Consider the following 16625-nt stretch of genomic DNA (forward strand, 5'->3'; position numbering starts at 1 on the left):
TACATTTTTTAATATTCAAATTTTCTTGCCAATTGGATAATTCTTTTTCTTAGAAACTCACTGGATCTGAATTTTAACTCTCAGTAATTATTTCTGTTCAGATTATTTACTTAATTCAGGCTCAATGCATGCTGTGATATTATCATAATATGGCAGCATTGATATTTCCCTCAGCTGTATTTGCATAATAACATTACCTTATTTTACTGCAAATAAGCCCCCCTACCCAGTTCAAAAAAGACTCAAAAGAGGGGAGGGGGCTTATATGGGGGAAACCCCCAAATTCACGAGATGTACATGTGTCCGCCGTCTTGGATTTTTAGTCATAAGGAACGATAACTTAACCTGTCATCAAAAATAACCCAAAGACGAAAATAGGATAATTAATTTTATTAACAATATAACAAAATATACTAAATAGCTAATCCTCCGGGCCGAATCTTCGAATGGGAGAGTCTCGTCACCGGACTTGTCTGAATCAAATAAGATGCTGTGGGCCCGTGTCGCATCAAGTTCCTGCTGTAGGACCTCATCGATCTCGCGGATGTCCATGCCGACATCCTCACGAAGATGGCTTAATTGCGAATACCCCTTTATTCCTGGCAAAGACGAAAATGTGTGGTGGGGGGCTTATGTGCGGTGAATTACGGTAGTTGAAAACAAATCACTTTACTTTTGAATTATCTCACTTAATAATCCACAAAATATTGTTGAAATCGTTAATTAAATCTACACACTACCCAGTCAATAAGTTGCCAATTTTAGGTGGGAGGGTATTTGGGTTGAAACAAAAAACTTTGTTTCCATGAATATTTTAATGTTCGCGGCATGTCAAATTTCCAGATATTTTCACGAGTTGCTGAGTGCACTAATGTGATGGTGATCTGGATTGCTGAGAGCCAAAATTACAAGTTAACATTGAAACTTTAATTCATGCTATCTATTGTGTTTATTCTTTTGTTTACACTTGTATCGTAATACATGGCCTAAATGTCATGTTGATTGAGACTTAAAATACTAAATAATTCAATGTTGAATTGTTTGTGCCAAGCAATAGCAGAATGTGGAAATTCGTTCTGTGTTTAATAGGCGCTTTTCAAGGAAATGTCTGTTATCAAACGCACATGAGACGATGAAGAATATGGATGGGGCCTCTTACAGGTGATTTATTGTTACAGGATTGTAATGCTTTACAAAAGCATGAAATAAAAATGAGCCTCAAAATAGATTAAAAAATATTTATGTTACTTTTATATGCACATGACTGTTCAGGTTGCAAACAAACATGCAATAATGAAGTATCATTCAATGGTCGGTAGCAGAAGAATCAACCCTGACAACATTGGGCTGGTGTAACGTAACTATGTCTAAGGGAATTGGACATTCTGTATTTGAAATATAGTTATGGTAATATATGAAAAATAGCAGGATTAATAGATATGAAATTCATATATATAATTCCAGGTATTTTAAATTGCAATGGCTATATTTCACATATAGAGCGTCCGATGTTTCACATTGAACATCCGATCCTGTGGTATACTTTGCATGTTGACACACCACCATAGGCATATGACCAGTCTGCAAAATCAAGGAAAACTTAACTATCCATACCCACCCTTAGCACTTATTTGGTCCAATTTTTCTTTAAAATTTTAATGATTTTCCATTTAGCCCTGGGCGGCTTTCCGGTAGATCCTGATACGTGGTTAGTGTTTTTTATATTTATGGTAATGGCCTTGTCCATGCTTGTGTTATTGGTCTTGTTTCCAACGTATTACATTAACATCTCAGCAGATTTAGTTGAAATTACATGAGTATAGTATCAGACTCTAGCATCCTTAGGTGAAGATCTCAGGTGTATGGTTCGATGATCCCCATTTTTTTCTCTCCAGATGATCAGTTGTTCTTAACTGTATGCAAGGACATCTCATATGTTGTGTAGTGAGGTTAAATGGTTGATTAAAACAAACATAGAAAGAAGATCAAGTCCTATACCTGATCAGATTTTATTGTTCATCGGTCAAGTTTAAGGCATGATCACTTTAGATATAATTGAATAGCTCACAAGATATTCTATGAACTCCTGAATGGATGTAGTTCATATTCATAACATGATAAAAAAATATATCTGTACCTTTTGTTGATCATTGGTCAAGGTGACATGATCTCTTATTTTGGAAAGCCACAGTCATCATTATACGTGAACAAAGTCGTGGCTATGCTCAAAGACAACAAATTAAATGAAAAACTCAAGAACATCTCTATCGAAAAGTTCAAAAAGCACCTGGTAGCTATCTTATCAAAACTAAAACAAGAAATAAGATCACCAAATGACCATATCTACACCTGTACACCACTGCATAGAACACACCTAGAATGTACAGTTACCCAACTTCCAAAAAGAAGGGAACTCATCAAGTCTATAAGGGACTATAGTTCCATTGGTTACAATGTCTCCAGGTCACTAGTGGACATTCTCAGACTCGTGCTGGATAAATTTGAACATCATGTCAAAAACTAGAAAGATCTTGCAAAAACTATGTCCATGGTACTTATCCAAAACATTCAAGAATTCATTTCACAAGATGTAGTGTCTCTTCACCAACATACCCACTGACAGAGTACTTGGTATCATTCGGAGCTGGCTAGAGCAAGGCTGCTCATTGCAGAACACCAATCTCCATGTCCAAGACCTCATGGATATGCTGGAATTATTTGTGCTTACAACAACATAATCTGCCTTAAAAAATACCATCTATCAGCAATGGTTTGGCACTGCTATAGGTAGCCCAGTGTTTCTAATTGTGGCCAACTTATTCATGGAACACTTGGAGAAAGAGACTATAACCAAGTTAACAATGAAATTGGTGTAAGCTAATAGACTAAGAGACAAAACACCAAGGAGAAGAACAAAATGAAAGTACAAGTTGTCATCCCTTATATTAAAGGGCTATTGGAAACCATTCAGAGGATTTACAGTGGTCCTGGCATTGCAGTGGGCATGAAACCTCACAAGACACTCTGAAATATCCTAGTCTACCCTGAGGATAAAACACCCAAAGAAAACGTCACAGAATGTGTATACAAAATCGGGTGCAAGAACTGTGACGCATCATATATTGGAGGAACACGCAGGAGATCTGGGGTCCGACTCAATAAATATAGGAAAAAGATGCGGTATCCCAAGAAGGCATTAGATCAGAGCAAAAACATTCACAGTCCGAGATCAATAAATCTGCACTTACAGATTATTCCACACAGCAAAATCATATCAATGACTGGGAAAATTCCAAAATAGTCGACCGGGAAAACAACCTTTTCAGACGGCTGGTTAAGGAAGCCATCTGAATACGCTGCAGCAGGCCAGTACTTAATAGGGATGAGGGGGCCACATACTCTCGGACATCTATGACTCCAGTGGTTGTGTTATAAGAACTACTATTCTTAAGGGTCTCTTCCCACTTTGAAAAATGAATAGCTTGTGTACATTATATATCATGTAACCTTAACGGGGTAATACAATATGGTTTTACAAAACAAGATTTAACGGGCCATTGTTCAGGGTCTACAAGTCTAAGTTTACACAAGAAGTCAGTACTGATATATCCTTTCTTGATATGAGAGATATATATCTGAGTTCCTGTTTTTGAATTTTTTTCATTTGTTTTCACTAAGGTATATATCAATAAAGGAGTATTTCATCTTGACAGCAGTAGCAGGTTCAGAAGTTTTTTTTTCTTTAACTAATCTTAAATCATTCTTACAATAGAACTGGAAATTTTGTTTCTCTACCAGGAATTCCTTTGTTACACTCGGGGAGATTCAGTAGCACACCATGCATCTCCTGATTGGTCTATGGGTTTTCAACGTACCTATCAGGAAGTCGAATGCTGTGCAATGGCTTGGTGGATAATATTCAAATTGTTGATTTTTTTAATCAATTTATGTGAATGTAGTGATTTCATTTATTCATCTAGGTGGTAATTTTTCATCCTGTTTCCTTATCTTATAACAGAGACCCATTACTACATAACATGATCAGAATTTCAATGACGTTTTACATTTAAATGATTTTGCATTCTTGTATGATGTTCAGAAGGATGCAGCTGTTCTTTGTCAGATTCCTAATCAATTTTTTTTTTCCTTTGCTTGGTATTTCAACAGAAATTGTTAATTGATTGTACAAGGGCCATTGCTATAATTAGAGACTTGTACATTTAAAATGTTGAAATTTTTTTTGTGAATTTCACTTTAAAAAGGCAACATTAATTAAGATTATGTAATGTGTATGAATTCAGAGAAATTTTCAGAATCATGTAAATGTATACAACTTAAAACTGTAAGTCTGATTGTTAAAAGATATTCACATGCATAGTGTAGGGATCTAAATAATGTTATACTGGAATGTTAATTATTCATTCAGCCTTGAACATCTGATGTTGAAAGCAGAATCATTATCTTTAAACAGCTAGTGGTTTAAGAAAACACAAAACAATGCTGATGAAGTCTACACTTGTCTTTAACATGGGTTTTGTCATTCTTTAATAGAAGGGATAAAATTTTGGAAGCAGTTTAAAGAGATTTCCTGATTTTGGAAGATATTGTAAGTTTTTGATACTGTATAATTTATCTGGAAATAATTCCTTCAAGGGCCATCACATCATCAATACTTCAAAGTTAAGTGAGCTTATTATAGGATTTAATAATTCAAATGGAATTCAAGTGTTTATAATTCTATGTAATAGGTATTATTGAGGTGATTTCTTAAAAATATTGTTGGATTAATGCAGTAAGTTTCAACTTAAAGAAAAATGTCATACTATATTGTTATATAGTGGTTAAGTAGTTTTTGAAATATTTAATTGCTGTTTATCAACAAATATAAAATATGAAAAAGAGGATTGTTATTATAGATTCTCCATAGTTCTCCATTGGGGTCAAGGTTGAAACTTACTGTTTTGGGTATCAAAATTTGAAAAACTTCTCCTCAGGTTCTAAAGGCCAAGACCCTTCATATTCACATTTAGGAAGTTCTGGTCATTTGCTATCAAGTTTGATAATATAAATGATCTTGATTCATTTATGTAAAAACTTTAAAATGTATTTTCTCAATAACCAAGAGGCACACAGGAATGGAATTTTGTCAAATGCATGCTGTCATCAATTGCTATTGGATGTATTGATCAAATCTTGTCTGAACATTTAACTTCCTGTTCTGGTAGGGGTCAAATTTGAAAATTGCTATTTTTGGTTATAATTGCTTTTAAATGCATTTATTAAATCTTGTCTAAAAATCCAAATAAATGACATTGACTGACTTTCAAGGTCACACTATCCAATTATGTGAAAATCTTTAAATACCGGTAGTATTTTCTCAATAACCAAGAGGCACACAGTGATGAAATTTGTCATTCTGTGATCAATTGCTATTGAATGTATTATTAAAACTCTTCTGAAAATTGCACTTCTGTCCCTTGATAGGGATCAGATTTGAACATTTCTTGTTTTGATTACAAACTTTGCACAAGGGTCTACAGCCTTAATATTTCACATGTAAGATGTCCAAAATGTTAGTTTTCAGCTTTAATATTATGAATAACCTTGACTTTTAAGGTCACAGGATCAATTTGATCAAAACCTTTAAATGGCTTTTTTCAGTAGAGGTACAGGGCGATGATTTTTGGTTATTTGCATATTTTGTTCAATTGTTACTCATAGTAGTAAGAAAATATAGTGTCAGATGTTAAGGTCTGCTTTTAGGAAAGGGTCACATGTAGAAAGTCTTTTTGTGGGACACAAATAAATAATCTGAAGCTGCAAGCTCTAGAGTCTAGATAATTGCTTGAACTGATATCTATCATGGTTATGGAAATGATTGACCTTTAGGTAAGAAGTTCTGTTAGGTGAAAAGGCCACAATTTCTAGTGTTAATAATTGTTTGTTTTTTTCATTATATATAACAAAAGTTCAGCTGTACTGTAATATCAACAGATAAACTCATACTTAATATTCATGCTTAAGAAACGCTTATTTTTTCAGAACTTTAATATTCTAGAAACGCATGTTTTATAACCAAAGCGGAAAAAATTAGATAAGACATAGATAAAATGACAACACATTTCTATTCTGGTATACAAAATTTATCCCTGTGGGTAGTCTTATAATTTTTGTTTTCTGTCAATAAAGATATTTTCATGTTTTGGTTTGAGAAACATTGAGGACCACTGTGCATTAAACCCTTGATATAATGTAAACTTTATTTATTCTACAACAATTGTGAAACAAGCTATCAGCTTACGATGTATTAAATCACTCTTGTTAGCCCGGATGTCAGTGGTAATCAGATTTATAGCCTTTAGGTCAAGAAAAGCGATTTACCAGAAAAAAGTTTTCAGAGTTTCACAACTTTACCATATCCTACATATATTTCAGCAGTAAATAATGTTGATCTTTGATTAAGAGATTTGCTGACTGTAATATTGACTTGTTATATTTGTGCATCATTGTAGTTGGATGTGGAATTCTCTTGGCAGAAAGAACAACTGTAATCACATTGAGCTTCTGTGGGTACTTGTGTCAATCTAGTACCACCAATTAGCTAATTGTGTAAGGGTTAGGTATGATTTTCCCTGGTACGCAATTGACAACCAGTTGCCAAGATGGCATATTTTTATGGTATGTCACACACACTGATGCTGTTCACTAGTTTGCGACATGTTTCTCTTGGTATATATAACTATGCGCAGACTAGCACCCTGGCCTTGAACTAGTAAGTGAATCAGTATGTGTGGAGTGACAGCTGCATGACAGGTCAGATCACAGTCAGAGCCGTGTATTGTTTTTCTAGCACTAGTGCTGTTGTATTGCATTTAGGTATTAGTAATGACATGATTATCTAACAGGTAATAATCACTAGTTAAAACTGTTTCTGATAAATTGATGATAAGGCACACATACATTATTATGTATTTGACACTATTTAGTCTAATGTTCGGTTTGAGTAGAGTAACAACCATTTCAAAGGGGTGGAGATAGCTTAGAGGGTTAGAGTGTTGGTTCACATAACCTCAGGTGAATATATCCAAGGTGTATGGTTCCAAGCTTCCTACCAGTAGCTGTTCCTATGTTTCTTAGGATGCTGAGAAACACACTGGTTTGTACTGATGTGGTTGTTTCCTTGGAGTTGGCACCTTATCCTTAAGCTCTGCATGACATGCATTGGCTTCCAGTATGTTGTTGAGTGGGGACAAGCCACCAGCTATTTATTACAGGAGACCTTGCCTCAAAATGACTCGATGTGTAGGGGATGATAAACCTTACAAACAGACATAATCAAGCCATTTTAATACAATTGTTAAGTCTGATAACTATGTATCATGTAAATATACATAGGTATACAATGGAGTTATGAAGCACAGTAAAACCTAGTCTTATTGCCACAATGTGTAAAAAATTAAAATGGAGTTATAAAAGAATCGGTTGGTATAAATGAAGTAAATGCTGCAGTGAAACATTTATAGATATAGAAGTGGTGATAGAGCCAACGCCGTACAGATTCGTAGGTAGAATAGAAGATTTGTTACCCCTCCGCTGGATACCAGGAAGTATGCACTGTGATTGTGCAGTAGGGAAAATCAAGTTCGAGAATCAATCACAACAGCTTTGGAATAAGTTGATATGAATTTATTTTGAACCGTCAACCAGTTGACAACATCGCCCTCTCTGGGCTTCCTGATAAAGCCCGGAGAGGGCAAAACCAGTTGACAACATCACCCTCTCTGGGCTTCCTGACAAAGCCTGGAGAGGGCAAAACCAGTTGACAACATCACCCTCTCTTGGCTTCCTGATAAAGCCCGGAGAGGGCAAAACCAGTTGACTGTTCAAAATAAATCAATATCAACTTACTCCAAAGATGTTGTGATTGATTTCCTAACCTGATTTATAGATATAAATATGATGCATTGTATAGCATGTTATATCATAGGATTTGTGTATGAATGCATGACAGTATTTTCAAGGTGTTTACATCTATATTATTAATGTATGCAAAAATGGCATTCTGTGGTGAAAGATTGCCCAAAAAATGTCTAATTTTCTAGATGGTAATAAACATGTATACCTGGAGTAACAGAAAATGTTTTCTGTGCCTGCTGTAAACTGCTTGACTGATCAACAGTAGAAATGATTTCAGGACTTAAATCATATATCTAACACCTGTTGGGCACACTGTCTCTCAGTCACAGGAGAGATGGGTGATAGGTGACATGGAAATAAAAACATACTTCAAGATTTAACCTAACTGCCATTGCAAGTGTGCATTACCGTCAATCACTTTGTTATAATGTATATCACAGGTGGACGACACCAGGTATGTCTTGTTTGTTGTCCTTGGTGAGCTGACCTTTGGCATACTGGTCAAATTTTACAGATGTATACATTCCTTTATAATCAGTCAAGGTCATGACTAAGCTAAGGAGATACGCAATAAAGGGGCATAACTTAAGAGATAGGAGTAGTAGAAGTCAATCACAACAGGCAAAGGGGCAGGATTCATCAGTTTATTGGCAACCAGTTTTCAATCCAATTTAGGCTCCTTCAGAAGATAGGATAATAAATAGGAGATACACAAAGGGCTGTACCTCAGATATGGAATACACTACAAAGGGGCTTAACTCAGAGAGGATAATTTGTCCATCAATCACATGTATTTAATATCAACCATATTTTAGATACACAACAAACAGATTTATTACAAATCTAAAAAAAGATAAATACAAAACAAAAGGGTTGTAACATAAATTTTACACAACAAAGGAGAGGATTTATGGTTTTAGAAGTCTGCCATGTTTCATTTGTCCATTCATCACATTAATTAAATATTAACCAAATTTAAGACACACAACAATGGAACTTACTTAAACTAAAATAGGAAATACACAACAGCCTTGATCAAAGGTTTTAGGGATCCTCAATTCCTGTCATGTTTTCCTTGTTCATCCATCACATTCATTAATATCAACCAATTATAAGCAATTAGATTTGTTCAATTAGAGAGAAATGCTATTCCTTAATTTTGGAAAGATCATCTGTCATATTGTAACTGCCATCATAAATTACAAAACATGTAACAGCTGTTGAACCAATGAAGGGAAGCTAAAAGGTAAGGGTAGAGTTTATGTAGTTAATTCAAAATATAGCAACACAACCCAGGAAACATCAAAGAGAGATTTGTACTTCGGTCCAAGGTTATGTAGGTCAAGGAATACTTCAGGTAATGCAACTAGTTGTAGTAGCTTCAGTCTTAAGAAATGTGGCAAGCTTATACCAGCTTCTGGAACCTGTGTCAACTTTTTCACTCCATTGAATTGAGGGATTGTCAAAGTTAATTACACTATCAAAATTTTCTTCATATTACAATCACTTACTTTTTCAGGAAAACAAAAGAATGAATTTATCAATTATGGGTGAATTTGTGTACAGCTGATGTGTTTTGCTATCTATTACAGTTCATGCGGGATGAGCTTCAGTATACAGAAGGGTTTGAAAGGCTGTCCATTTTTCATGGCAATGACAAACTTATCAGTACCGGGGACCTTTGGCAGGCTTGGAAGAAATCTACAGGTATGAAAACCTAATTCATATGGAAGCATATTGATTGGATTAATTTGATCATGTGATGGCCTGACAAAACATTGTCGCTTGCTCATAGTTGAGTCACCCACATCATTACGTCACCCATTCACAGCCTCAAAATCATTAGGAGTTTTGTGTCTTTGATCACATGTTCAAAATCCTTACAAAATAACATTCAAACAAACTATACATTGATGTTGTGATGTGAAAGACATTGAAAATAGGTGCAATTTTGCCACCCAAAAAGTTCATAATATCAAGAAAACAGTGTGTCTGTGAAATGTTAAAGAGAATATTTAAAAGACATTAGCCTGAACCTGAACTTCAAATCATACAAATCTAAACCAGTAAGTGGACATGATGAGCCTGAAAATGTAGAATAAAGGTTTTGGTATAATAAACAGTTTATGCAGTGACATATAATATCTTTTTACCCGCTATGATATTTCCCTCAGGTTATGTCCTTGGGAAATTTGACATATTTGTGTAAATAAACAATCATCATGTTTTGGTTTTTAAACTTTCCATAGATTAGCTTCAAATTTCAATATGAAGTAAACATATCATTAACAACATTGAGTTCTGATCAGCTTCAGATTGTACATACTAGCTGTCATATCAATTGAAAGAAGCAAATTCACTATCAGTTCTTCCAGACTTTAAAGGACAACTAAGATATAACTATCAGTTTTGTTGTTTTAACCTTTGACTCTCTCACCCCATTAAGTATTCTGTTTTAACCTTTGGCTCTCTCACCCCATTAAGTATTCTGTTTTAACCTTTGACTCTCTCACCCCATTAAGTATTCTGTTTTAACCTTTGGCTCTCTCACCCCATTAAGTATTCTGTTTTAACCTTTGACTCTCTCACCCCATTAAGTATTCTGTTTTAACCTTTGTTTTAACCTTTGGCTCTCTCACCCCATTAAGTATTCTGTTTTAACCTTTGGCTCTCTCACCCCATTAAGTATTCTGTTTTAACCTTTGGCTCTCTCACCCCATTAAGTATTCTGTTTTAACCTTTGGCTCTCACCCCATTAAGTATTCTGTTTTAACCTTTGGCTCTCTCACCCCATTAAGTATTCTGTTTTAACCTTTGGCTCTCTCACCCCATTAAGTATTCTGTTTTAACCTTTGGCTCTCTCACCATTAAGTATTCTGTTTTAACCTTTGGCTCTCTCACCCCATTAAGTATTCTGTTTTAACCTTTGGCTCTCTCACCCCATTAAGTATTCTGTTTTAACCTTTGGCTCTCTCACCCCATTAAGTATTCTGTTTTAACCTTTGGCTCTCTCACCCCATTAAGTATTCTGTTTTAACCTTTGGCTCTCTCACCCCATTAAGTATTCTGTTTTAACCTTTGACTCTCACCCCATTAAGTATTCTGTTTTAACCTTTGACTCTCTCACCCCATTAAGTATTCTGTTTTAACCTTTGGCTCTCTCACCCCATTAAGTATTCTGTTTTAACCTTTGGCTCTCTCACCCCATTAAGTATTCTGTTTTAACCTCTTAAGTATTCTGTTTTAACCTTTGACTCTCTCACCCCATTAAGTATTCTGTTTTAACCTTTGGCTCTCTCACCCCATTAAGTATTCTGTTTTAACCTTTGGCTCTCTCACCCCATTAAGTATTCTGTTTTAACTCTTTAAGTATTCTGCTCTCTCACCCCATTAAGTATTCTGTTTTAACCTTTGGCTCTCTCACCCCATTAAGTATTCTGTTTTAACCTTTGACTCTCTCACCCCATTAAGTATTCTGTTTTAACCTTTGGCTCTCTCACCCCATTAAGTATTCTGTTTTAACCTTTGGCTCTCTCACCCCATTAAGTATTCTGTTTTAACCTTTGGCTCTCTCACCCCATTAAGTATTCTGTTTTAACCTTTGGCTCTCTCACCCCATTAAGTATTCTGTTTTAACCTTTGGCTCTCTCACCCCATTAAGTATTCTGTTTTAACCTTTGGCTCTCTCACCCCATTAAGTATTCTGTTTTAACTCTTTGTATTCTGTTTTAACCTCTCTCACCCCATTAAGTATTCTGTTTTAACCTTTGACTCTCTCACCCCATTAAGTATTCTGTTTTAACCTTTGGCTCTCTCACCCCATTAAGTATTCTGTTTTAACCTTTGGCTCTCTCACCCCATTAAGTATTCTGTTTTAACCTTTGGCTCTCTCACCCCATTAAGTATTCTGTTTTAACCTTTGACTCTCTCACCCCATTAAGTATTCTGTTTTAACCTTTGGCTCTCTCACCCCATTAAGTATTCTGTTTTAACCTTTGGCTCTCTCACCCCATTAAGTATTCTGTTTTAACCTTTGACTCTCTCACCCCATTAAGTATTCTGTTTTAACCTTTGACTCTCACCCCATTAAGTACATGTAGTTTCCTCTAGATCTGTACGGTGCTGTGCAGTTGGATTGTCCCATTGTTGCAGTGAAGTTTATCCTGCCATAACCCCAGAGATCAATACAAAATTTCTGACAATGAAAAAGCTTCCATTGGTAATTCTACAAAAAAGTAAAAGTTACATTTGGGCTTATTACCAGGCATGGGGTTCTTTTTTTTGTTACCTAGTACACAATGAAGCTATGATGGAATAGTGATAAGACTAACACTTTAATTACAGTGTGTAGAAACAGCTTTTTGTGTCGTATCTATTCTATGTTAAAAGGTTTTTCTGTTAGAAACAATACTCCATATAATGATCCATTTAAAAAAAAACAAAATTGATATACCGCTTATGTAAGATAATATTCAACCTTTGTAAAATTGTATTCAGTTTTAAAATTCTTTCTTTTAAGATTGTTCTTAACTCATTTTGAAAAAAAAAAATAATAATCCAATCCACCATGGACATTTAATGATTTTTTTAAACATTAACTCAACCAACAGTATAGGTATTGGATCAGCCATACTTTCAATTTTTTTATGGCAAGTTAATCATAATTACGTTATATGTTAGCTCTACTGCTACCAGTAACATATGAAGAACAGTGAAGTTACTTTCTATGGCAGTTATTATAATTTATAACCTTCAAATAATTATGGCATATCACCAAGAATGGGGAAAATTTAAATTCTAGACATCTTTGTAAATATTACTTTTCATTCTTAAAGATTAACTTCTATTCCTATTCTTCTGTAAGCATGCAGGGCTGGTTAATTTAGGGTAACTACATGGTAGTTGGCCTGACCTTGACTTCTGACAGGAGGTTGTAGGACTGTAGTAATTTGTGGAGTTATCTTACTCATGCTTGGGCTGTAATCAGACCTAATTACCTTGTAATATAGCCTGTAACAGTAATGAATCCAGTATGGGACATTCTACTTTACATAAAGGTCACTTATCCAACACTATATCTGTCTATCTCTGGCCAGTGAGTGCAGTGTGGGACTGTGAACCAATATACTAATGAAGGTCACATATCTTCACCTTTGTTAATTGCTGTTCTGGACTTAATCCTCAATAGTCCAGCATTATAGACAAAATCTCTACCAAAAGACAGCCATTTCCATAGTAACTGTCGTGGCATCCCAATCCTTCAGTCAAGAGTTCCACACATAATTATTTTAATTATAAAAAATATACAAATTTACAATTATATAAAAGACTTGTGAGTCATTTAAGTTCTAGATTTTCTACTGATTGTACTGCTGGTTATTTCAGCAAAATATGTAAAGGCTGTTTAAAAAGATAAAACCCAAAGATTGAAACGATTTTAAAATTTAATTAATGTTTAATTCTAAACGTCTTCCCTATCCTTGACTTGGCAAGATTATCTTTTTGTATGAGAAATTTATTGAATTACATTTCCATCTGATTGATACATAAATATAATTGTTTCGTTAATATTAGTGTTATATCAAAAAAGTATTATGTGACGCATTTACATTGGTGAATATACACACCATGTACATTACTTTATAAAAATCTCAGTGAGTATATGACTAATGTAGAGCACCTGGTGGGAATTATCACTTATAAACATTTTCAATTTACAAGACGTTTTTGCTTATTATTTTTCTTGAATATTAAAAGTAATGGCACAATAACACTAGACCAGTCAATACATTAAACACATTGGTTGCTGTGTAATGAATCGTCTTTATTCTGTAAAAGCTTATTATGAAGCTATTGTTGGCTCAAAAATGCCTTAGATTGTTATTTTGGCAACACTACAAACAGTTAAATGATGTTAAGGATGTATGCTATCTTACTATGAGATGACTTTCTTCATCCAAGCATTGTAGATAGATGGTATCATTCATGGTAAAATATTTGACCTTATTTTGAAAAAAAACCATGACATTATCATTAGTTAAGGCTGTATGCTGCCATAATTGCTGATACATACATGTGAAGGGAGATAGCTTCATACTAAAGCAAGTAAATAACACAACATCAACATTTTGAGGCCTTATCAGCATTGGTTATCAGTGTTTACCCAAATTTCTTTAAATATCTCCATGGAAATATTAGTAAGAACAGTTAAGGATTAGATTTTCTCATATATGATACTGTTTGAGGATATCTGCATGGTCTATTGGTCTAAGAACTTGACCTGTTAAAAGGTAAAGAATACTGTTAACTTGGCTTTTTTTTTGTTCTCTTTATTGATATAATGTTTATGTCTACAGAAACATGTATATATGTTTACTGAAAGGGATACAAAATGCATTTACTGAATCCAAATTGTTAAGTAATTGTGTATTTAAAAACCAAACATCAAATTAGAATCACAGATGTTTAAATATATATCCTGATATTTTAATTTTACAGCATCAAATTAGAATCACAGATGAAAATCATTCGCTATCAAGGAAATAACACTTTAAGACTTTTTCTAATACTACAAGTTGATACAAGAGCTGTACAGTGTAGCATCTCTTTGTAATCAAAACTAGTGTGTTGTCTTCTTTTACATTTTGATGCAATTCAATGAAAAATTCATATTTTTAGTTCATCTGGCTTGAAGAGACAACTTCTTCTCATAAACTAAAAGGCCCAGAGGCATGATATTTGGCTGGCATGTTCCTAGGATGAAGTCCAACAAAGAGTGCGAGAAGAAATGACCTTAATATATTCAAGGTCATAGGGGTCAAATTTGTTAAAACCTTTTAAACAACTTCTTTTCATGAAATAAAAGTGCTACAGGCATGAAATTTGGCTGGTATATATATCAGGCAAGTGTTGCAGGCCCATTGGGCCTCTTGTTGTAAACATATATTAGAAAAGACTGAAACTTTGAAGTAAAACCAGTTCAAATGAAACGTACAAGCTTATCTCTTGTACAGGATCATGTATGTGAAATCCTCTACAACATGGACATCAGTAACAAAACATTGAAATATTAAATTATGACCAACTAAAGAAAAAGTAGATAAAATCTTTTGGTGAATTTTTAAGGATATATAACTTCTCCAAGTTTGAGTTCAGTGGTTTATTCCACTCGTCCACTTAGACTATGTTTTTGGTTATGAGTTTAGGGACATAGGAATATAACCCTCCTGAAATGCTGGCCTGTATCCAGACTGACCATGATGTATAAACAGGTCCCTATAGATACTCATCTGTTGCCCATTCTATGAGGATCTGATACTGATGAGGATATTATCCTTGCTCATTTGTTACTGTTAGTAACCTTTCACTATGTCTGAGAAGCTTGTTATCTGGAAACACATTACTTAAAGACAACCTGTAAGAAATTCTACTTAGCTTTCAAAAACATATATGATATAGGCAATTTATGTACTTAAGCATCATGAAGATTTAGAAATGAAAGAACAAATGTTTAAAACTATGTGTTATTCAAGTTTATATTGATTTATGTCTATTTTCTTGAGATATTTAGATAGATAGTTATTTTAGGAAAGAAACGTTTTGATGAATTGGGAATTGACAAACATGATTTAGATTAGCACTTATGTATAGCTCAGATAGTTATAAATTCCAGATGAGAGAACCAAAAAAAAACGTTAAAAATAAGCATTTATAGACAAGATTGTAAAGGTAGGTCAATGTTTTAAGGATGGTAAAGGGAAACTTCAAAATAAGCCTTAATAAAAAGAATCTAACAAAAAACTTTAAAACAAGCTGGTCAAGGTAGACTGTAAATATCAGGATAGTAAAGGAAAAATTTAATATAAGCCTTCATGAAAAGGATAGCGAAAAAACTTTTTAAACAGGCCTATATAGATGGAATGTTAAAGACAGACTGTTAAAGACAGACTGTTATTAACAGGAAAGTAAATTATAAAGGAAACTTTAGAATAGGCCTTCGTGAAAAGGAGGGTACAAAAAACAGACCTATATAGACAGGACCATAAAGGTAGGAAGACGATTGACTAAGACAAATCAATCTCGTGCACATACTGTAGAAAGAATTTTGCTGAATTATCCTGTGGAATATAAAATAGCAAAAAAAGCATCTCAGTCTTACTGAGGATAGGTGGTATATTTACTAGGCATTTGAACTAGTACATTACCAGGGACAAGAAAAGATGCAACAGTGAATTATAAATGACTATTGCAGTGTACAACTGGACAACAGATGATGTTCTTCAGTGGCTTGTCAAGCATGTGGAGCTGCCTGTGTATGTGGAAACATTCCGTAACAAGGCTGTGGATGGCCCTATTCTGCCAAGGTAAATATTTATTTATAACTAAGTTTTCTTGGACACTGTTATTTTTGGACTCTATTACTTAACTTGTTACTCATTTCATAGTGAGATTGAATGGACTCATATTACTCTCAATAACTTAGGAAAGTATATTTAAGGGAGACAACTCTAATATGTAATTTGAGGTTTTTTTAATGTAAAACCAATTTTCATCTTTGTATCCCAAAAACAAAAGATTCAAAAATCCCGCCCTCCCTACGACCATGAGCCTTCACGTCATGAACATAGAGTTATTTCCCTTCCTCTTAGCCTTTATGTAGCACCCGTAGAGGGGCAGTCAGGCAGATAGGAAGAGGGGAGGAAAGGGTG

General features: G+C 34.4%; 1 protein-coding gene across 1 annotated transcript in view; it reads left to right on the plus strand.

Annotated features, from left to right (window-relative positions):
* Nucleotides 1-16280, plus strand: part of LOC132564839 (stromal interaction molecule 1-like) — a gene marked incomplete at its 3' end in the record, with an annotated part of 29440 nt that extends 13160 nt beyond the window's left edge. The window contains exons 3-4 of the mRNA XM_060229460.1: nt 9510-9624; nt 16169-16280. Of these exons, the coding sequence (XP_060085443.1) occupies nt 9510-9624; nt 16169-16280 (227 nt within the window). The remainder of the gene's footprint in view (nt 1-9509; nt 9625-16168) is intronic.
* Nucleotides 16281-16625: the final 345 nt, after the last annotated feature.

The sequence above is a fragment of the Ylistrum balloti genome, unplaced genomic scaffold (assembly GCF_031769215.1).
Source record: "Ylistrum balloti isolate Yb309-2 unplaced genomic scaffold, AGI_CSIRO_Ybal_v1 Utg372950, whole genome shotgun sequence".
In the NCBI taxonomy this organism is placed as follows: Eukaryota; Metazoa; Mollusca; class Bivalvia; order Pectinida; family Pectinidae; genus Ylistrum; species Ylistrum balloti.